Source organism: Podarcis bocagei, assembly GCF_964188305.1.
Source record: "Podarcis bocagei genome assembly, chromosome: 14".
NCBI classification, from domain to species: Eukaryota; Metazoa; Chordata; class Lepidosauria; order Squamata; family Lacertidae; genus Podarcis; species Podarcis bocagei.
The window spans coordinates 10,397,355-10,421,339 of record NC_138139.1 but is presented as its reverse complement, the minus strand read 5'-3'; the positions used below and the strand labels follow the sequence as shown (position 1 = coordinate 10,421,339).

The following is a 23,985-nucleotide window of genomic DNA, read 5'->3' as shown; positions in this document are numbered from 1 at the left end:
TATGGGAAATCTCCCTGCCTTGACAAAGTAATAATGCACTTACAGAATGATGTCTTGGCTTTGCAGGCCTTGGTAACGGCACCAGTTAGGGCCATCTTTACCTCACGGCAAAAACTGGGAGGAGGGAAAAGCGATCCTCTTGCAGGAAGAGGAGGAGTACCAAGCCAAGATGGGCAAGAAGGATTCAGCCGGCCCCAAGGAAGGAAGAGGCAGCCTCAATGCCATCAGGAATGGGAGCAGTGGGAGATCCTGGGAAAGAATGGTGGTGCAGAAGACCCCAGGCGAGGACACAAGTAGCTCAGTTGTATGGCGCCAACGCTTCCGGCGGTTTCGCTACCAGGATGACAAGGGGCCCAGAGAGGTTTGCAGCCAGCTCCACCATCTTTGCCGCCTATGGCTGAAGCCAGAGCAGCGCACAAAGAATCAGATTCTGGACTTGGTGATCCTGGAGCAGTTCCTGTCCATCCTTCCAGCAGAGATGGAGCGCTGGGTCAGAGAATGTGGAGCCGAGACCAGTTCCCAGGCAGTTGCCTTGGCAGAAGGTTTTCTCCTCAGTAAGGCAGAAAGGCAGCAGGTGAGAGGACTTCATCCTGGTAGTTCCATGAGCCCAGGAATGTGAAAGAAGATACCCTAAAACTCCCCACTAATTGCCTATCTCTTTGGGGAAATCATCCAAGGAGGGATGGCCCCAAATCCAAGCCTTTGCTTCTGATCATACTTTTTCTAAGCCTTCTCCCATTCTGTGTCTTTGCTTCTCATTGCTGTTTCAGGAGCTGGAACTGTTTGCAGAAGTGGGCTCTGGTTTCCCCGAGACAGAGGAGGCTCCATCAGACATCAGACACAGTCCACCAGGAAGAGGGGTCATGCAGGAGACCAACAGAGGTACCACCTTACAGTGTAAGGATTAATGGGGCATATTTCAACTTGGTCTGCCTCTATTTATTATGCAAGAAATCCCTAGCGTTCCTCAAGTTTTTGACATACAGTCATACCTCGGGTTATAGATGCTTCAGGTTGCGTTTTTTTTGGGTTACGGATCCGCCGAAACCCGGAAGTACCGGAACGGGTTACTTCTGGGTTTCAGCGGTCACACATGCTCAGAAGCACTACATCACGCTTTGCGCATGCGCAGAAGCACCAAATTGCAACCCGTGCGTGCACAGACGTGCCGCTGCGGGTTGTGAATGCTGTGGGTTGCGAATGTGCATCCCGCATGGATCACATTCGCAACCCGAGTGTCCACTGTATTTTGATTGCAGCCAAGAGCTCCAAGTTTTTTTAGGCTGGGGGGAGGAAATTGAGTGGATGAGAGATTCCTGCCCCCCAACACACAGCTGAAATGGGTGCTGACATCCAAAATCCATTCAACAGAAAATATATGGGCCTTGCTTACTTGTTTCACTAATCCAAGCTATGGCTTAGTGCTGGTCTGGGGAACCTTAGGACTTCTGGATGGTGCTGAATTACAGCTCCCATCTGCTGTAACAAGCATGGCTAATAGCCAAGGGTGATGGGATTTGTAGTGCAGCAACAACTGGAAGGACAAAGGTTCACCACATCTGACACAGTATGAGGCTGCTAGTTGGGAGATCATGACTGCTTTGCTTCTCTCTCTGGTCGTTTTGCTGCTGTGCTCCACTGAGCTGAGCTCAGCCGTGGCTTGGCTTAGCATGGCATCCAAACTTTGGTTCATAGTTTAGCTCTCTGCAGAGGAACTTTGTCATAATCAGTGTCTCCTGCCCATTTGCATCACACCATGGTTTGGCTTAGCACGATGTGGGAAGCAGGCCTTCGTAATGCCCATGCGTACTTGGATATGCATTGCTTATTCTACTAGCTTCCCACTCTCTTTGTTTTTCTGTTTGTTTTTTTACAGGTAATGGAATGGTGCGAGAAAAACATACTCAGCCATCTCAACTCTGTGGTAGATGGGAAATGGCTTCTGTGAGACCTGAACAGGTAGGGGCAAGACTCTCTGCAAAGACAAAAGGGGAAGTTTGGTGTTCTCTGTTCCCCTGCTCACATTTCTGGAACTCGATGAATCTTTCTCTTTCTGTTTGTGTCTCTCAAAGCTGTCCACTAGGAAATCTATGAATGCAACTCATGAAAGGTGTAAATCCTGCAAGATAATAGCCATCTTCCTCACTGCACCTCTGCCATAACTGGCCTTTTGGATCTTACTGTCTTATCTATAAGGAGGAAACATTTTCTTTTTCTTTCAGGGCCAGGTGACCTTTGAGGAGGTAGCTTTGAATTTTTCTGAAGAAGAGTGGGCTCTGCTAAATCCTGACCAGAGAGCTCTGCACAAGCAAGTCATGGAGGAGAGCTGTGGACTTGTGGCCTCTCTTGGTAAGGCTGCCTAGTTCAAGGTTGGGGGATTTGTGGCTCTGCAGGCGCTTTTTGGACTCGTAACTCCTATCAGCCCAAGCCTATATGGGCAAGGATGATGGAAGTTAAGAGTTCCTAGATGATGAAAATACCTCTTTACATTTCTTAACATGTTTTGGCACAGTTCTTGCCATTCAGCATCTAAGCTCCCCTTCACCCGGTCTAGTGGGACGTATCGGTATTTTTATTTACTAAAGCATTTACCGTACTTTTCGCACCATAACACTCAGTTCCCCCCCCCCCTAAAAGATAAAGGGAAATGTGTGCGCGTTATGGAGCGAATGCAAGCGGGAGGAGCCGCTCTTGCTGGCTTTGCGGCAGCCTCTCTTCCTCCGGCTTGGCTCGCTGGGAAGCCGGCAAGAGCTGCGCGCAGCGTGTAAAAGCCAAGGTGGGGAAAGGGAGACAGCCTCTCTTCCTCCTGTCTGCCTGCTCTATGGCTCTCGCTTACACACATGTAAGTGGCTCTTACTCTGCTTTCTTTACAATGAGCCGGAAGGAGGGACAAAGAGGGCATCCCCTCCCATCCCTCCCCCAGCACCTCACCGGTAAATTCAAACAAAGCGGCTTACAAGGCTCGTGTCCCTGAGTCTCCTCCTCCTCTTTTTGTTCCGGTTCGAGGCAAGGCAGCTGCACAAATGTGAGTTCCCCCTCCCTCTCCCTTCCCTCCCTCCCTCCCTCTTCCAACTTCAAAAAATATTGGGGGGCAGCCAGGTAAGCCCCACCTCGCATACCACAATGGGGGGTGGGGGATGACTCCCTCAAATATTTAATGGGGGGGGGTGAAGGCACCTAGGCCCATAGGAGTTGGCTGCTTTGCCTAGGACAAATGTGAGCTCTCCATCTCTCTTCCTTCCCTCCCTCCCTCCCTCTTCCAACTTCAATAAAATATTGGGGGGCAGGTACAGGTAAGCCCCATCTCACAGACTGCAATGTTCTCAAGACAAAGTTCATGCACACTGGTACCTTATATGAATGACAATGCCCATCAGCATGGGGGGAGGATGACTCCCTCAAATATTAATGGGGGGGGGAAGGCACCTAGGCCTATAGGGGTTGGCTGCTTTGCCTAGGACAAGTGTGAGCTCCCCCCTCCTCTTCCTTCATCACTGTATTGGAGATACCATACATTACTGACAGTTCCTTCATCATTTTCTTGCAGAAAACTCTATTTTCTTGCAGAAAACCTCCCCCGTTCTGATAAAGCAGAGAAGACTAGTATATAAGATTCCTTTTAAACTAGAGGTAGTAAAATATGCTAAGGAGCATGGAAACAGAGCAGCAGAGAGACATTTTGGGCCACCTCCAACAGAAAGAATGATAAGAGATTGGAGGAAACAGGAGGATCAGCTGCAAAAAGCAGATAAAAGTAAGCACACTTTTCGTGGACATGCTGCAAAGTGGCCACAGATGGACGTGGCCATGAAAGAATGGATCACACATCACCGGAATAATGGCTTCACAGTCTCCAGAAAAATGATAATATATGAAGCCAAACGCATTGCTTTAGAGAAAGGCATTCATGATTTTACTGGCTCACCATCATGGTGCTACAGATTTATGAAGCGATGTGGCCTTGCTATGCGCACCAAAACTAGAATTACACAAAAAATGCCAGAAGAATATGAATCTAAGATTCTGTCTTTTCATAAATTTGTAATTGATGCTAGGAAGAGAAATGGATTTGAAATTGGCCAGATTGGGAATATGGATGAGGTCCCGCTAACCTTGGATGTGCCATCTAATAGGACTGTTGATCTGAAAGGTGCCAAAACTATTGCTGTGAAAACCTCTGGACATGAGAAAACCCATTACACGGTTGTGTTGTCTTGCTGTGCAGACGGCACCAAATTGCCACCCATGTTAATTTTCAAAAGGAAAACATTTCCAAAAGAAGTGATTCCACGAGGAATTGTTGTACATGTTCATGAGAAAGGATGGATGGACGAAAATGGAATGAGAGTATGGGTTGAAAAAGTGTGGTCCAAGCGTCCTGGAGGGCTTTTGGAAAAACCTGCCTTATTAGTACTGGACCAGTTTAGAGCACATATTAGCGAAACTACAAAAAAGTGCTTTAAAGAAGCGAAGACTCATCTAGCTGTAATTCCTGGAGGTCTTACCAGCCAGTTGCAACCTCTCGACGTTTCCATCAACAAGCCATTTAAGGTCTTTATGCGAGAAGAGTGGAACAAATGGATGGCTGCTGCTAATCATGATCTGACACCTACTGGACAAATGAAGAGGCCCACTATCACTCAAGTTTGTGAATGGGTGAAAACATCATGGCACTCGGTGAAGGAGGAAATCGTTGCAGAGTCATTCAAAAAATGTGGCATTATCAATGGTTTGGATGTAAAAGAAGATGACATTTTATATGAAGATAGCGAAGAAAGTGATGTCAGTGATTGTGAGCAACTGAACTTCATAAATTCTGACTCTGGCACTGATGAGTTCTTGGGGTTCACAGAAGACTAGAAGAGTACTCGAACCTAAAATTCTCTCTTCATTTGTTAATGACAGTGATGATGGTTCTTAATGCCACTGTTGACTGCTGTTCACTTTACATGGTTGTAATATGATTCTGATATACCGGTTGTTTATTAAATAGTTTAGTACAACATTTGATTCAGAATATTTTTTTTCTTGTTTTTCTCCTCTAAAAACTACGTGCGTGTTATGGTCAGGTGCGTGTTATAGAGCGAAAAATACGGTATATCCTGCATTTCCATTTAACTGAAATCCACAAAGGGGATAACAATAATTAGATATGAATACGCAATGTTAAAGCTGCAGCATAGTGAAAACTACTTTTCGGTCAGCGTCAGGTCATTGACAGTGGGGTATATTCAGAGCCATAATAAATAGAAATATAGACCAGAGCCATTTTAGAATTGCATTTGCCTAACAGAACCACACTGTCATTGTTTACTGCCTAAAAGTCAACAGTGAGAAAGACAGAGGAGGGAGTCATGTGTTCCTAGAGAAAAGGTTGCACAGCTTTGGTGTCACTGTTGAGGAAGATCTGCTGGACAAAATTATTGAGGGTATAATGTAAGGCGGTGGGGAACTTCAGGTCAGGGGGCAAATGCAGCCTTCTAGACCTCTCTGTCTGGCTCCAGAGCTCTCCTCAAGCCATGCACCTCACTGGACCCGCTCTGTGCCTCAGGTGTTTTTGCCTGGCTGGAATGTGTCCTTGAACTCTAATACCTCTCACCTGGGTGGAGAAGGGTGTGTGAGTCTGTGTGTAGAAACCAGGTCAAATTTACATTGTTTGCTCCACCCACTTTTGCCTCTGGCTCCGCCCACCACTGGCATGCTGCCATCAGAAAGTTGCCCAGAAGAAAATGCGACTCCCGATCTGGAAAAGGGTTTCCCACCTGTGTTGTAAGAGGAGTGGGGAAATGGCTTTCGTTGCCACCATCCACATTACAGATTAGCTAGTAAAAAGTCAAGCTGTACATTCGCCACAAAATAGATATGAATCTGAGGTGATGTCACCTGCCTTGGCCACCTCAAAATCCATTGTGGCTTGAATATGAGACGGTCCAAGGTCAAACACACTGGTCTCTGGTGCTTCAGAAGGCTTGTGGATATTTTTCTGATGAGTTTATACAGTCTCATAGGGATGCGGGTGGCGCTGTGGGTTAAACCACAGAGCCTAGGATTTGCCAATCAGAAGGTCAGCGGTTCGAATCCCCGCAACAGGGTGAGCTCCCGTTGCTCAGTCCCAGCTCCTGCCAACCTAGCAGTTCAAAAACAGGTCAAAGTGCAAGTAGATAAATAGGTACCACTCCGGCAGGAAGGTAAACAGTGTTTCTGTGTGCTGCTCTGGTTCGCCAGAAGCAGGTTAGTCATGCTGGCCACATGACCCAGAAGCTGTACACCGGCTCCCTCGGCCAATAAAGTGAGATGAGCGCCGCAACCCCAGAGTCGGCCACGACTGGACCTAATGGTCAGGGGTCCCTTTACCTTTACCTTTAATCTCTCTCAAGGTTCCCATCTATACTATTCATTTAAAGCCCGTGAGAAGGGTAGGCAAGGATCTGGCCCGATGCCCAGTATATTGTTCCTCACCCCTTGTTCTACACCACACCAGCAGTCAGTCAATGCTAGATAGAAGAGGTTGGAAAACGTGCAAAAAACTGCCTCCCACCTAAGTATTTTCAGCTCTTCTTATATCAGAACAGTTATCTGACATGGTTTGGTGATACGAGACTCCTGGCCTAACTCAAATTCTTATCAGTTCCCTGTTTTTGTTCTAGAAGGTGACATCCGAGATATGGAGAATGAGGGAGCACTGCGTGAGAGTCGGTCCTTTGCTTCAAAAGCCAGCGGCTGCTATGAAATTGCAACCCAAGGTGAAAGAAACGAAACCAGCAACTGCCCTGTGTCTCAGAACAGATCTGACTCGAACCCAAACCACGAAGCTCACAGCAAAACCCACGTAGAGGAGCAACCATTTAAATGCCAGGAGTGCGGGAAGAACTTCGGTTGGAGGTCACAACTCAATAGGCACCGAAAAATGCACACTGGGGAGAAGCCATATAAATGCTCGCAGTGTGGAAAGAGTTTCAGGCAGAACTTTCACCTGACTGCCCATCTAAAAATCCACAGAGGGGAGAAACCACATGAATGCTTGGAGTGTGGGAAGAGCTTCAGTCAGAGGAATGACCTCGCTTCTCATCAGAGAATCCACACAGGGGAGAAACCATATAAATGTTCGGAGTGTGGGAAGGGCTTCCGTTCGAACACCAGCCTGACTTGTCATTTAAGGACTCACACAAGGGAGAAACCATATAAATGTTTGGAGTGTGGTCGCACCTTTGGCCAGAGCTCATACCTAAGTAAACACAAAAGGATTCATACGGGGGAGAAACCATATAAATGCCTGGAGTGCGGCATGAGCTTTTGTCATAATTCATCCCTCACGTACCATCAAAGAAATCACACTGGCGAGAAACCGTATCAGTGCTTGGAGTGTGGAATGAGGTTCAGTCAGAGTTCGGCCCTCATGTACCATCAGAGAATTCACACAGGGGAGAAACCATATCAGTGCTTGGAGTGCGGAAAGAGCTTTCGGGTGAGACCAAGCCTCACCTCTCATCAAAGAATACACACAGGAGAGAAGCCCTACAAATGTCTGGAGTGTGGAAGGAGCTTCCGTTTGAGCACAAGCCTGACTACTCACCAAAGAACTCACACAGGGGAGAAACCTTACAAATGTCTGGAGTGTGGAAAGAGCTTCAGTGTGAGGAAAAGCCTCACCTATCACCAAAGAACTCACACGAGGGAGAAACCAAATAGATGCGTCAAGCAGGGCTGGGGAGCCTGCGGCAATTCAGATGTTGTACCCCCAACTTCCACCAGCGCCAGCCAGCATGGCCAACAGTCACCGATGATGGGAGTTGTGGACCAACAACATTTGGAAGGCCCCAGATCCCCTGTCCCTAGCTCTCGGGGTAAGAAAGAGCTTCATTAAGTATCACAGGGCTCACGCAAGGGAGAAACCAGTAGACATGCTTTGAGTGTGGAACAAGATTAAAATCAATAAAGCCAATATTTCAGATTGGAGAAGCACTGTATAAGTGAATGTCACAGGAGCTCTATTTGTGTGCTGTAACAAAGAAACTATTTTTTTGTCTTAAATTCATATATATATATATGAGAGAGAGAGAGAGAGAGAGAGAGAGAGAGAGAGAGAGAGAGAAGGAAGTAATTATGTATACAGATGTGTCCACAAGGAATTGAAACTGGAAATAACTTTTTATGTTCCTTTTTTCGGATACAAGTCAGTTCTGAAACCAAGAACTGTAGGATTATGCATTATCCCTTATAAGCACATAAAATGGTATTAAAATAGTATATTTGTCTAACAAGTCTCCCTTATCATCATGTTCAAATAACATTTATGGACTCTGTGCCACAAAATTTCCCATGTGTCTCGTGGGATCATTCCCCCCCCCTCCCGGACAATACTTTGAGCCCATTTTCCCATTTAATCTGCTAACTTTTTCAGGCCCACTGTTCTATTTTAAGAGCAACCTGTAGATTTTGGATGATACATTAGTATCAGCCTTTTTAATTAATTCATCAAATGTTGTAAAATCTCTTAGGTTGTCATCCTAACCCCTGGCCTACACTTCTGGTGAAGGTTAGGATCCAGTAGAGGTTCCTGTGGGCTGACAGGGTGCCACCACTATGGAGGTCCCTGCTGCAGGCACAGAAAGCAGAGCAGAGGCAATGCCCCCATCATCTCAAGGAAATGCTGGATATTATGCCAGTCCAGCTCCCAGAAAGGGGCCTGATGTGGACATCTCTTCTGTGACAGAAAAAGAAGATATACCCACCATCACCCTGGCTAGTATGAACTGCAGGGCTTCAAATAAGGTGGTGGCATAAGCTGCTTCTCCCTGGGCAGAGATTGATCTGTGCAGTGTCAGTTTGCTCAGTGATCCAATTAATGCAATTTGCAATACATAATACAATACAGATTTATGTCTGAAACCCACGGATGGCAGCTTTTTTTTTATCCCACTTATTTATCCCCCTTTATTTCTCGGCTTTTTCTTGAGCCAAATGATTTTTGAGAAGACACTGCCATTTGTTAATTTGCTGAGCCAGTATCTCAGTTGAGAAATGTTGAAATGAAGTGAAAAATCTTCGGGCAATCTGGCCTGAAAAAGATGCAGATTCTCACATTGTTTTGTAAGATTGCCAGTTGCTGTGTGTGTGTGTGTGTGTGTGTTGCTCTTATTTGTTATTCTTATGGGATCACCACCACCAATACCCTATAATCAATTTTTTCCCCCCCTGGAATCTGCTGTCATTTATATCCATATTTTCTGCTTTTACTTTATTCAATGCATATTACACTAAACATCCAGATTCAGCAGCAAGTTTCACTAATTCTGTTAAAGATCATATAGGCTCTGTAAATGTTAAAACTATATATTAAACATAAGAATATGAGTCCCTCCCAATTTCTGTTCATCTTTGCGCCTCTTTTTATTTTATTATCTTACTGTAATTGCTAATGTTTCCAGAGCTAGAATGAATAAAAAAGTAGAGAAGAGACAACAACCTTGTCTTTTTCCTTTTATATACATTTCCTTTTTCCTTTTATATACATCCTTTTATATACATTTCCTTTTATATACCTATAGGCCACAGGTATTCCCAGGCAGCAAAAGGAACTGGAGGATGCAGTTCTTATTTTAGTACTAGCAAAATCCAGGGGAGGAAAGTTTGTTTTTTCCCTTTGAAAAAGGCCTCATTCCCATGCACAGTTTAACGACGTTTCTCAACTTGAGGCCCAATTGAGGTCTTTATAATGGGGCTTACATGGACGTTTGGAAGTTGCTGCATAAACATTGCAGAACTGAATTTTAAAATCAGAAGAGTGAGAAAGAGAGAACCAAAACTGACAGCTGTGTCCATTCCTATTTGATAATATGCTTGTACATGTGTAAAGGTAAAGGACCCCTGGATGGTTAAGTCCAGTCAAAGGCAACAATGGGGTTGCGACACTCATCTTGCTTTTCAGACTGTGGGAGCCGGCGTTTGTTCACAGACAGCTTTCTGGCCAGCAGGACTAAACTGCTTCTGGCACAACGGAACACTGACGGAAACCAGAGCGCACGGAAACGCCATTTACCTTCCCGCTGCAGCAGTACCCATTTATCCACTTGCACTGGCATGCTTTCGAACTGCTAGGTTGGCAGGAACTGGGACAGAGCAATGAGAGTTCACTCTGTTGCAGGGATTTGAACTGCTAACCTTCCAACTGGCAAGCCTACACGTATGTGCTTGTGTGTGTGTGTGTGTACACACCCACCCCCACCCCACCTCTCATGCTAAACTCAGGCCTTCATTTAACTACAGTCATACCTCAGGTTACATACGCTTCAAGTTGCGTTTTTTTGGGTTACGGACCGCCGAATTCCAGAAGTACCGGAACGGGTTACTTCTGGGTTTTGGCAGTTGCACATTCGTAGAAGTGCTAAATTGTGCTTTGCACATGTGCACAAACGCTGAATCGCAACCCATGTGTGCAGAGATGCACCACTGCAGGTTGCGAAGGCTGTGGGTTGCGAATGTGCATCCCATATGGTTCACGTTCGCAACCCAAGCGTCTGCTATACATAGTTCTTGGATTGCTGAACTGAGACCTTCCCCTAGATGGCGCCATAGCCATGTTCAGAATTCTCTCGTAAAACCAGGAAGACCCAAGTGTCTTCATCAGGGCGGCCAACTTTTCATACCAAGTGGGCTGCACGGGCATAGCGGGGGGGGGGGGGAAATGATTGAAAAGCATTTAAAATACTCAATTAACTGAGATTTTGTGCTGCCACCCCGGAATCTGTCCCCCCCCCCAACAAAAGCCAGCCCTCCGTAATGTCCGCTTTTGGGGGGTATTTTTACACTTGACCTTTATGCCCCTCCTCCAACAAGAATCCTGGCTACAGCCATGGTGGGCCAGAGTAGTTCTTCGACATGGAGCCCATGGGAGGCACATTGTCTTGTCACACTGGTGGTGGGAGTGAGACCAACTTTGACATCTAACCCAGCCCTTCAGCCACCTTCCCAAAGAAGGCTAAGCAAGGAGTTGGGCTTTGGGAAGGAGGCATGATGCCTCTGACAGGGTCCTAGAGTCCTTCCTCTTCCTCTGGAAAGATCATTGCTCTGCCAACTCATGCGTCTGGCTCACCACTAGTATGTGGCTCCCAGAAGGCTCCCCATGGGGGGGATGTGGCCCTTGCCCCCCAAATTTTCCCCAACCCTGGTTTAAGTGAATAACAACTTACAGCTGACCTGGTTGTTGTGTCTGTTTTTAGAAGGGGGAGATTGTGTCTTCAAAACCAGATAGCCATTGTGTTATATGGAATTTGCCTCCCAACAAGCTGGTTATGAACACACCAGATTAAGACAGAATCTGCTCTGCCTGTCAACACAGCTGTGTGTGTGTGTACACACACACACACACACACACACACGTTTATTGCAGTGTGCTTCTGTTCCAGGGCCCTGGCTGCTGCTATGACCTACTTTGATTATTATGAAGGATGTGTGCGCACATGCGCAAGACCCCTTTGCAAGCACGGAGCGTGTGAATTATTCATGCTCAGCCCATGTTAATGCAGGATTTAAACAATCTCGTCTATAATTCAGAGGGCAGGGTGCTCCCACGGTTGGCTCTAGTGGTCCCCAGGGGCCATTCATGCTTAGGTGAGCAAAGCTGAGTACTGTGGCTGGTTTGACAGACAGGAGCGGAGGGGGAAACGATTCAGCAGGAATCAATGCAGAGACTGAGCAGGTGCTGGTGGCGAGAGAAGCCACTGGAGTAAAAAGAAAGGAAGTGGGAGGCAACATTTTCGGGGATGGGGAACCTGTGGCCCTCCAGGTATTGTGTGTCTGCAACACCTATTATCCTTGACTTCTGGCTGTGCTGGCTGGTGGAGTGATGGTGACTGGAGTTCAACGACAGCTGAACAGCCACAGGTACCCCTCCTGTGTGAAGGGGACAGAGGGTGTAACCGTAGCTCAGCAGCAGAACATGTGCCCTTGGTACCTTCAGTTAAAAGCACAAGGGAGCAGGTATAGGAGAGATTTCTGCCCGAGACCCTGGAGAGCTGTTGTTGCTTAAGAGTCTGCACACAATGCCTAGATGGGCAAAGAAGCTGGTAAAGGACCCCTGGACGGTTAGGTCGAGTCAAAGGCAACGATGGGTTGCAGTGCTCAACTTGCTTTCAGGCAGAGGGAGCCGGCGTTTGTCCACAGACAGCTTTCTGGGTCATGTCGGCAGCAGGACTAAACCACTTCTGGCGCAATGGAACACCATGACAGAAACCAGAGCACACAGAAACACCATTTACCTTCCAGCTGCAGTGGTACCTATTTATCTACTTGCACTAGCCTGCTTTCAAACTGTTAGGATGGCAGGAGCTGGGACAGAGCAACGGGAGCTCACTCCATTGTGGGGATTCGAACTACCAACTTTTGATCAAGAAGCCCAAGAGGCTCAGTGGTTTAGATCACAGTGCCACTGGCTGGTATAAGGTGGCTTGCATATATGAGAAGGGCTTGGCTTTAGTACATATGTTCCAACTGCAAATGTCCCCAGTTTGACTACTGGCATGAACAGGTAAGGCTGGGGAAAATACCTGTCATACTCCAGAGTGCTGCCATCACTCAATGCAGGCAATGCTGAGGTTAATAACATATGCCAGGTATAGGACAGCTTCCTGGAAGCCAAAGGGCAGCCAAGTCGATTTCTTGAAGGAGCTTTGTCAGGAAAGGTGACCCCTTATTTCATAACATAGGCAGAATAAATGGAGACCCCATGTTCCATGGGTTGTACTTTCATTAAAAAAATATATGTTATGCCCTTTAAATAATCTGGAGCAGGTGTGGGGAACCCTTGGCCTTCCAGATGTTGCTTGAGTTCCTTGGAGGAAAGGTGAGCTATAAATGCAATAAATCATCATCATCATTGGATATCCCTCATTGACTCACAAGATCAGGTGAAACCAAAAGCTAGACTCTTTGCTTTAGCTCCAAGAAGATGACCATCACCACTCAGGAAAAAAATAGTTTTTGCCTTCTTGGCAAAAGCCTAGTATACAAGTGGCAAGTCAATTTTGGCTCAGGACTGCAATACCTTGAGGACTGCCTCTCTCCATATGAACCTAGTCAGACCCTGCAACCATCATCCGAGGTACTTCTTCACATGTCTCCTCAAGAGGTCAGGTGAGCGGCAACACAAAAACGGGCCTGTTCTGCCATGGCTGCCTATTTGTGAAATGCTCTCTCCAGGGAGGTTCGGTTGGTACCTTCATTATACACCTTTAGTCATCAGGCGAAAAAATGTTCCTTTTCATTCAGGCTTTTGGCTGAGTAGCACCATATACCGTATTTTTTGCTCTATAAGACTCACTTTTTCCCTCCTAAAAGGTAAGGGGAAATGTGTGTGTGTCTTATGGAGCGAATGCAGGCTGTGCAGCTATCCCAGAAGCCAGAACAGCAAGAGGTATCGCTGCTTTCACTGCACAGTGATCCCTCTTGTTTTTCTGGCTTCTGAGATTCAGAATATTTTTTTTCTTGTTTTCCTCCTCCAAAAACTAGGTGCGTCTTGTGGTCTGGTGCGTCTTATAGAGTGAAAAATACAGTACTTCTTTTAAATATGTTTGTAAATGGGGTAGGGGTAGGGGGGTTATTGGGCTGTGTGTTTTGTTTTGTTCCTATTTTTATTATGCATTTTGTGCTTTTATATTGCATTTTTATGTTGTCAGCTGCCCTGAGATCCGTATATTAATACTTTTCCTTCTGTTGGCTTACACACAGATCATGGAAGGTCTTTGACAGAAAGGGGCCTGTTCTTAGATACGACTGGGAATTTTTGCTCTAATTGCTGCCTTGCCTTCCTCTCGTAAGCAATGCAGTCCCTCCGGCTTCAGATTTAGCAAAAGGGTAGGGAATGTGGAGAAGATAACCAAAAGTTAAGGTGTACCTAGGGGCCCTTGGCAAAGAGTTGTATCTCTGAAAAGAAAAAGCCACTTTACTGCAATAGCCACATTAGAAATTATTACTACATTTTACACAATCCAGGTAACTGAAACATCCAGAGGGAGGGTGGGGAGAGGATTGTCAGGGAACTGCCATCAGTGACGGAGGGAGAGAGAGAGCTCCAGAGAGATCCCAGAGAGCGTCCCGGGATTGGGAGAGGCAGCCCATCTTCTGGGGAAGGGAATCAGCTCAGCTCCAGTGGAGAAGGGGGGCAGATGGGGGGATCTGAGAGGGAGTCACATGACTCCTTGCCGGGGACCAGCGGGGGGAGGAAGGGTCCTCCGCTGCCCACACCCTCCCTGCGCAGAAGGCTTCCACGCAGGGAAAGTAGGAGGAGACTGGGCGTGAAAGAACTTCTTTGCTGGAAGAAGTTTAAGAAACGCCCACTGACGGATTCTGCCAGCGATTGAGACAGCCACGGGTGAGTGGCTGTCCGGACAGAAAAGGTTCACTTAGGCAACCCAGCCAGGTGTGGGCACCAGCTTACGCACGAGCAACCCCTTGAACCACTACAAGGATGAAAGGCAAAAAAAATATTGTGTGCCTCTGTGCCATGGTGCGAAGAGGACAGAAAGCTTTTTCCATGTCTGATCTCGCTGCAATAGCAGTGTTATGTCGACAACTTCCCATAGCCAGAAAGGTGATTTTTTTATGCCCCGTGCCTGTGGCAGGGACTGGTTTGACCAAGCTGTGGGTATGCCTCTGCCAACAGCAGCAAGGATAAGGGGGCAGATGGAGATGCCACTTCAAAACAGGCAAGAGGGGATACAGCCAAAGTCAAGATCAACCATCCTTACACCAGACACAGCAGGGTTGCAGACCCATGTCTCATCAAACACAACTGGCCTCAGTCTAGAATATCTGAAGGAGCGTCTCCAGCCCCATCGTTCTGCCCGGACACTGAGGTCCAGCACTGAGGGCCTTTTGCCTGTTCCCTCACTGCGAGAAGCAAAGCTACTGGGAACCAGGCAGAGGGCCTTCTCGGTAGTGGCACCTGCCCTGTGGAAAGCCCTTCAATCAGAGGTCAAAGAGAACAAAAACTACCAGACTTTTAGAAGAGATCTGAAGGCAGCCCCGTTTAGGGAAGCTTTTAATGTTTGATGCATTACTGTATTTTAATATTTTGTTGGAAGCCACCCAGAGTGGCTGGGGAAGCCCAGCCAGATGTGCAGGGTATAAATGAAATTATTATTATTATAACCAGAAGAATCCAGTGACTGATGTTCCCAGTAACATGGAGAATGCATAGAAGTCTGGGTTCGAATGTTGAAATAGTTTGTATTTGGGAGACACAATGTCTGCTTTGGATTTGGGAAAGGGGCCGTGCAGTTTTACCTGCATTTGCGGAAACACTTCAACCCTCCCTCCAACTGCTGCCTGCAACCTCCCCCTTCCTAGTCCTGCCCACTAGGGAGACACCTGCACTGCAGGAAGGGGGGTGGGGAAGAGTTATTTGGTGCTGGGGAGAATGTCGCTTGGCTGAGCAGTTGTTTCAACATGAACGGTTTACTTGTTATCATTTATTCATGAAAACAGTCCCTGTCTTTTGGTGACGGCAGCGCGTCTTGCCCCTCTAATGGAACAGGCGCATCCACACAGCAGGCAAAAAGGGAAGACCATTCCCTCCTCCAGAGGTGCCAAATTGGTGGGCACTGGTCATGGCAGCTTGGGCTTCGATGCAAGCACACCACGAAGCAAAGAGGACAGGGACAGCAGATGACCAGGCACGTGTCAGGCAGTTATAAAACACAAAGTGGAATTCATTCAAGGAAAGGGCAGGTATGAGAATTGATCATATGGCTAGGCTCTGCGGTGGTTAAGTGTCCATTCAGACTACCAGGGCAGAAGACAAGGAGCCCGAACGGCATGTGGAACCAGAGCCAACTAATTCCAGTTTAGTCCCCATCATCTTCCCTGCTGAGGACTACAAAGGCAACAGAGAGATGAGGAAGGAAGTGTTAGGATATTTCCGTTCCACCTTAAAAGGGAGCAGGCTGTGAGTCACAGAGCCTGCGTATTTCCTGTTCACAGGATGTTTATGTTGTCTGTTGCTTTCGTTTTCTCTCTCTGTGCTGGAGACACTGACGCAGGCAGTCATGTCTTTCTTTGTTCTAAGTCCATTGAATAAAACTTGTAAATAATGCTCTCCTGAGTGCGACTTTTGCTGTGACTATCTGCTGATAGAGTGTGCATGAGCTCTGGAATGTGGCAAGATATTTTCTAGAGACTCATGTCGCTAATTGCTGATACTGCGTGCCTACGGGAGATCGATGGATCGTCCGGCAGACGGCTTGGGGCCATGATGGACTTTATCTCCCTGGCAGTATCCCAACAGGAAGAAGCCAACAGCCAAAACCAGTCACTGGATGGCTTTTTGGTAGACATTTGGGCAGGCAGGTGGAGGGCCGGCTACGTTCCAGCCATGCAGAAGTGAGGCTCCGTTTTCAACCAAGCGGCTAAGTCTGGATCTAGGTGTTAAGTGCAAAATTCTCTCCATATCAAAAACTAGGGACTTTCCCCCCATAACAGAGCAGCTTTCTACATGACAGGACTCTTTGATACAAAGGGCATTGAGTCCCACAGGCAGAGTCTGAAATGGTGCAGCACAGACCACCAAATCAGCAAGACCAAATCTCTATTTAGTCCAGCATCCTTTTCTGCCCAAAGGAAGCTCAGAAGCAGGGCATTTCCAGCAACTGGTAGTTCGGAGGTACACAGCTTCGGTTCCTAGAGATAGGAACAGAAAGATTACTGCGCTTAACATACTGCCCTTTTGCGTGTTTCCTCTAGTAACTTTTGCACTTGACCAGGAGAAATGCTCAAGCAGTGAGACCAATGCAGAATAGAATGTCCCTATTTTCATGACTGACAGAATCCGAGACCAGGGAGAAGAGTCGGTGGAAGAAGATTGGAAGAAATTTAAAGACTATCTACAGAAATACTGTAAAATTAATGAATGTTAGAATGATGTTGGATTGAAGTTAAGTGGTTTTTAGCAGCAATGTTATAAAGGAAAATGTAAAAATGGATTGTTAACAGGTGATAATCTAAAGTTATAATATATTAAGATAAAAGATTAAGATAAAAGATTAAGATAAAATCAAAGAGGGAAAGGATTTGCTGAATTTACTAATTGAACTGGAATACAAAAAAGGGAGGTGTGAGGAGGTCAGGGAAACAAGCAAATGAAGGATAAGATATGGAAAGACTGATCTGTTTTTTAACTGTTTTTACCTTGTATTTTCATTTTTCATTTAATTTTTTCCTTTTTTCCTTTCTTTTTTCTCTTATTTTTGTAATATGTTGAAACTTTAATAAATATCTTTTTTTAAAAAAAATAGAATGTCCCTATTTTCATCAGAGGAATGTTGGAGAGTGTGATACATGTTTCTATCCAAATTGCCTCTGGTGTATGTTTCCCCCGTGGCCTAGCAATTCTGTCCTACTCAGAGATGTACCATCACAGCAAGGACTGATGGGTGAGGGAGACAGATGCACAATGTTATGTACTGAAGTCTCACCCTGGGCCAGCAGGGGGATACTGTAGATAGTTATGCAAATGAAGGATCGAAAGTGACGTTCAGTGATTGGATAGTTTGTATGCAAATGAAGGATCGAAAGTGACGTTCAGTGATTGGATAGTTTTAGAAAGTTGCAACAGTTACGCTGTTCTGGAGCTCTATATAAGCAGGCTGACTGAGCTCTTCAGTCCAGTTCTGTTGTGGCCCCTGAAATAAACAAGAGCTGTTTGAAGAATCGCTGTGTCGTCTGATATGTTCGCCCACAACCTAACACACAACATCCAGCATACATATATGCATTTAATAGTCATGCCTTCTCGCAAAGAATCCTGGGAAATGTAGTTTGTTAAGGGTGCCGAGAGTTGTCAGGAGGCCCTGTTCCCTTCAGAACTACAATTCATAGAGCTCCCTGGGAAGGGGGTCTGAATTGGGAATTTTAACTCAGAGGGGTACAGGAGTCTTCTGGCAACTGTCAGCACCCTTAAACTACACTTCCCAGCATTCTTTGCAAGAAGTTATGGATGCTAAAGTGGTAGGCAAGAGCTTTGAAGGTGTGGCGCAAATGTAACCCCATGCCACATTTCCAAAACAGGACAGGTTTGTGAGCTCTATAAATTAATAGCCACATTCCACCCCTGCCCCCACCACACTAAAGAGTCAACACACCACTGAGTACAATTCATATATTATCCAGTTTCACATTCTCATAGGATATAGCAACTTATTTCTCAAGAATCTTAATACAAGCGAGACAGCCATGGTCCAATAATACTTAAAGCACTTCCAAATACCAAGCAATAAAATGTTAACAAAAATTGCACAACTTCTTGTTACTATGCCTGACTGAATCAGTTACAGAAAAAAGTCTTTTTCTCTTCAAGCTTTTAACTAAACATTTAACTTATCTTACAGATTACAGTTTCTCTTTAATAATAATTAATTGCACAAAAACCACAAAATCTTTTATGATGCATAAATACTTCCTTATTACACATGGTACAAAAATACTCGTACATCTTTGTTCGGTATTCCCATAAGGATGGCTGATTATTTGGCAAGGCTGGATTCTCTCCAATCAGAGGGATGTGGAAAAAAAGGTTAAATATTTTACAGCTGTTCTATATATAGAAGTCTGACTGAAAACAAACACAAAAACAACCCTGACTTTTAACTGGAGAAGGGCAAATGGACAAGAAACCCAGTGCATTGTACTTTCGAGAAGAAACTTTTTTTTCTTTTTCAAATTCTAGTCAAAGCAGAGATTGGAAAGGGAAAACTGGAGGAAAAAGAAAGCCAAGGGGATGGGGGGGGGAGGGAGAGAGAGAGAGGGCAAAAACTAGGATAGTGTTTTCCAGAAGCAAAGTCTTCACAGAAGCAAGATGAAAAACTTCAGTGATCAATAGCTAGGCCAAGACCCGTTGCTATGGTTACACAAATGCTAGAACAAAAACAAGCTTTGCACACTCACACACGCACACACCCAAGTTAAAGTGTTTTAAATTCATGCCAGAAAACATGCAAAACTGATTGTCTTTCGCTTCCTCCAGCGGAACTGCATAAACAATGTTTAGGATAAGAAGGCCCTGGATATTGCACCGTACACACAGCTAGACCACGTTTTTGTGCCAGGAACCCAGCTGGAAACCAGAAAAGAAGAAAAAAAAACGAGAAGAGAAAAAGGGTCTGTCACCAAAACCGAGTCTCTCCAACTAGGCCTCAGCGTAGCAGGAGGAGAAACTCAGAAATGGAAGTTTGCTATGAGTTAGCGGAGGGCGAGACAGGCAGGCAGGAAGGCAAGCGAGAACACAGACCATGCAGAGTCCACTGAGTTGGGTGAGGGGGTGGGCAGTTTATGTTCACAGTCCTGGACGGGAAAGCCCACATCTTCGTTCACAAGAAGGACAAGTTACTGCAGTTGAGCACCTTGCTGGTGCCCACAAGAAGGGCTTGGAAGGAAGGTTTCCAGCGATCCAGATAACTTCATCCCTGGCACATCACTCCATGGAGAGACAAAGGGGGGAAACGTGGACCAAGAGGCAGCTCTTGAAAAAGCAAGGGAGAGAGCATTGCTGAGAACACCATTCATCTAAGTCCCACTATGATGCAAGGAGGATAGCTTCCACCCCCATCCTCCCTATCATTGCTTGTTTGCTCAGAGAAGAGGCCAATACTTCAAAAAAATGGAGGTCTGTGGTTATAAATGGAGGCATCTCCTTACAGGGAACACCAGTCAAAACTTTGTTAAAATACAATAATTGGTGGACGTAACCTAAGCTCATGGGCCATATATGAGTGTTAGAATAAACAGCAGTCATAGTGGAGATTATCTGGGTCTGCCCAGGGCAAACAAAAGGCTCCTACTTCCTGCATTTTACCTATAGAAGACCAGCAGTTAAACCTTACTGCAAACACTATAACCAGGACAGAATCCTCCACCCCAGACCCCAAGAGTCTAACCTAAAGAGTAACATTACTATTGTCACTATTTATTGAATTTATATATCGCCCTTCATCCAGGGATCACAGGGTGGTTTGCAACACAAACACAAAATAGATAACACAGTAAGAAAAAGACAATACCCCCCCTAACCAGGGAGTCTGCCACCTCTCCCACTTCATGCCATAACATGTAGAAGCACCTGCGACATCAGTCAGCATTCATCACATTGTTCACATGGCAGGTGCTTCTGAACATTATGACTGAAGGGGGCAGTGGGACCTGCCATGAGGGAGTCTTGCTTTCACTGGTATTCCCATGTGCAGGCAATAATATGTAACCCTCCCATTCCACATAGTTACCTTATTTTTTGCTCTGCAAGACTCACTTTTTCCCTCACAAAAAGGGAAAATGTGTGTGCGTCTTATGGAGCGAATACAGGCTGCGCAGCTATCCCAGAAGCCAGAACAGCAAGAGGGATCACTGCGCAGCGATCCCTCTTGCTGTTCTGGCTTCTGAGATTCAGAATATTATTTTTTCTTGTTTTCCTCCTCCCAGAACTAGGTGCATCTTATGGTCTGGTGTGTCTTATAGAGCAAAAAACACGGTACGTTAAGGCTGTAGTGTAGCTTTACTGTCACCAGCTCAAGAGAATGTAAAGGACTTGTTGGTTGATTCCATGTCTCCCTGTCTCCTGCACAACATATTTCCATGTATCTATCACCTGAGGCAGCAGCTCACCTCACTCACTTGGCCTAATAGTAGGGGCGGCTCTGCTGCCAATTTAAAACTGTTATGCCCACCGTCTGTGTTTTATCTAACAAAGATCGTTATACTTGATGTCCAACTATCCGATCCCCACTAATGAGAGATTATACCTGAAGGAGCGTCTCCACCCCCATCGTTCAGCCCAGACCCTGAGATCCAGTGCCAAGGGCCTTCTGGTGGTTGCCTCATTGTGAGAAGTGAGGTTACAGGGAACCAGACAGAGTGCCTTCTTGGTAGTGGCGCCCGCCCTGTGGAACGCCCTCCCATCAGATGTCAAGGAAATAAGCAGCTATCTTATCTTTAAAAGACATCTGAAGGCAGCCCTGTTTAGGGAAGTTTTTAATATTTAATGCTGTATTGTTTTTAACACTCGATTGGGAGCCGCCCAGAGTGGCTGGGGAAACTCAGCCAGATGGGCGGGGTATAAATAATAAATTATTATTATTATTTTGAGCCAAGTCATCCAAGCCAGATACTCACTAAAACTAACAGAACTGACGAGACTTCCATCCTTGCTGGGTAGCTTCAGAGGGCGGATACCAGCGCATCTAGAAGAGAATGACAGAGTATGATAGAGGAGGGGGAAATATCAGTGCATCCAATGAAGGTAACTAGTGCTCCCAAAAACTCTACGTAAGCTACTTCTCTTAGGCTGCTCATTATTCCTCAAGATCCTCTGGAAAACAGGACTTCCACTCTTTGCTGGCATCATGTATTGCTCCCTGCAACCTTTTGAATAATTGACACAGGGAGACATACTCAAGCTTGCTAAGCCCATAACATTAGCAAGGTCCCATAATGTCTTCTCTGCCCCTTCAAGGCAACTGATACATCTTTTCTCAACTCCCAGTTCTAAGGAAGTTTATGCCTTGGAGGTCACGTTTGATGAATGACCTGCAGAGCTGTAGGTTTTGCCACAAAAAGGACATTGTGGCAACAATGGCTGTCTTAAGACTCAACCTACAGCTCATGGGACTCTTTCCTGACCCACATTACAACTCTGCAGTGATGCGTTACTTCTTGGCTATTCCTCGCCATCACAACCAAAGTGGTCTCATGTGCTCCAACTGTCCACATTTATCAGAGCTGGTACTTCTCGTCTGGAACCAAGTCTCTGGTAAATAAATGTTCCTATTTGAGATTTTAAAAATAGATCACATGTGCAACACTTACAACCTGCTTCCTTTCCAATCTCTACTGCTTCCCAAACAACTTAACCACCTAGTCAACTTGACCAACCACATTTCAAGTTGCAGCTATTTTACAAGTACAACCACTGGCAGATTAAGGTGTGGTGGTTTTTTAAGTTTTGGTTTTTTTAAAACTTACAATGTTTATTACAATGACTAAACTGTTGCAGATAGCCCTCTCTTGCACACGAGACACACCTACTCCAGAATTCGGTGCAGAGGAGGCTGCTTCAGAGTAAACAAATAAAGCAAGCAGAGCCTGAAAATGTGCAGTAGTGTGCGAGGCTTGTGCGCAGGGACCCTTTGTGTGAGAATAGTGAGGTATCAAATGTACAAGAGCCCCTATTTTGACACCTGCAAAATGCTGAGAAGTTTTGGGGCTAGGGCAACTTAACAGGGGAGAAGAGGTAACATCTGGACAGCTGCAGCAGCGTTTGGTCCAGAAGTAACCCAACAACCATGACCTGTAAAAACAACAATGGGGGACCTGTGGGCATCCAGTCATTGTTGGATTACAAATCCCACTATCCCTGTGCATTGGCCATGCTAGCTGGGACAGCCTAGGACCATCTGAGGGGCTGCATGTTGCCCATCCCCAAGCTAAAGCAAATAGAAATTTCTTACTGCACAGGAACCAAGAGGAACATATCTTTGAGGATTCATGAAGGCAGTTGCAATTGGACCTTTGCCCTCCTCATAAGGCGTAATAGTAGGACCAATGTAAATATAATTAGTATTATATGTGCTCCACCCAATAATACAGTTGGAGGGGAGTCCTTGAAGGTCCAATCCCCGTTTTAACGCTAGGAATTCAGAGCTAGAGCATTCTGCAGTCTCTGCTTAAAGACCTTTCGCAACTTAGACTATATCCACAACATACATTTAAAGTACTCTTAAATTATATACCCACTGTAACAATCATGGCATCCCCCAAAGAATCCTGGGAACTGAAGTCTGTTATGGGCGTCAAGACTTAGGTGATCCCCCATAGAACTACAATTCCCACTCAACAACTACAGTTCCCAGGTTTCTTCAGGGGAAGCCATAACAGTTAAGAGTGATGTAAGAGTGCTTCAAATATACAATGTGCATTTGATGTAATTTAAAAGTTGTTCAGGAGGATTAACACACCTTTGTACTGGTACTACTAGATGCACTATAATTTATATATAAAATCTGCTGCCAATATTAACATCTGGGGGACTGGACTTCTTACTCCCTCCAACATCTGCACAGTCTGAGTACGGCTTGCTCTGCAGCATGCCTGCCAACCTCAATCTTTTCTTACCATTATCCTTCCCTGCAAGTTAAAAGTTGCATTTAGTTCTCCCACCTGATAGCAGCCACCAGCGTTGTCATGTTTTGTATTTCTGCCCTTCCACAAACTCCCACCACTCCCAGGCTGTAGCTTAAGCATTTCCCAGATTCCTACATCCATCTCCCCCGCACATCTGGAATTAGTTTTGTTCCTTCTGCTCAACAACTGAATGGAAACAGGAAGTTTCCCTGGCCGGGCTGTGCAGTGCTCTTTAACCCTGGAAAGAAAACCCCCAGTCGCTAGATCTGCAGGATCCTGCCAGGAGAGAGACAGCCACCCAAGGTGCGCATACAACCAAATGGAAGGGCAAGGGGTTGGCTCTATGCCTGTGCTAAGATGACAATGGTGTATCTGGAGGCTGCTTTGATATCTGTGTTGACCAGACTGAGAGCATTGGCGAAATGAGCGGTTCTCTCCAGAGTGTTTTTAGTAAGCCAGCTGCTTCTACATATGGGCTGTGTACATATTACCAGCTTCAAAAAGGCAGCATTGGTGTTCTTTTTTCAATTTGGACCAAAGCTGGCTGGGGGGATGGAACACATCAAAACACAATTATTCGATATGCAATGGCAGGGAAGATACAGGATACATACGGACTGTGGCTAACAGTCCATATCACGAGGGCCCATCACATGACTCTACTCAATTGATCACACTTGCACATGAGTAAGCAACTGTGAAGCAGCACACTTTTACAAAAGATGCCTGCATCACCTTTAGAGGTATCTCCTGATAAAGGGATCCAGTAGTAGATAGGTAGCCGTGTTGGTCTGCCATAGTCAAAATAAAAAAATTCCTTCCAGT

The 23,985-nt window shown here is 45.8% G+C and overlaps 2 protein-coding genes across 4 annotated transcripts in view; one reads left to right on the top strand and one right to left on the bottom strand.

Annotated features, from left to right (window-relative positions):
• The window catches only part of LOC308572799 (tigger transposable element-derived protein 1-like), a 195,349-nt gene that overhangs the window by 22,109 nt on the left and 149,255 nt on the right, over nt 1-23,985 (top strand). The window lies entirely within an intron of this gene.
• Nucleotides 18,138-23,985, bottom strand: part of RBPMS2 (RNA binding protein, mRNA processing factor 2) — a 49,677-nt gene continuing 43,829 nt past the window's right edge. For all 3 annotated transcript variants that reach the window (XR_014001874.1, XR_014001875.1, XM_081169268.1), the window contains 2 exons: nt 21,154-21,221; nt 18,138-19,510 (listed from right to left, as the gene is read on the bottom strand). Coding sequence is in view for 1 of the 3 variants with exons in the window: in XM_081169268.1 (XP_081025394.1) it covers nt 21,159-21,221 (63 nt within the window). In the remaining 2 variants the exon portion in view is untranslated. The remainder of the gene's footprint in view (nt 19,511-21,153; nt 21,222-23,985) is intronic.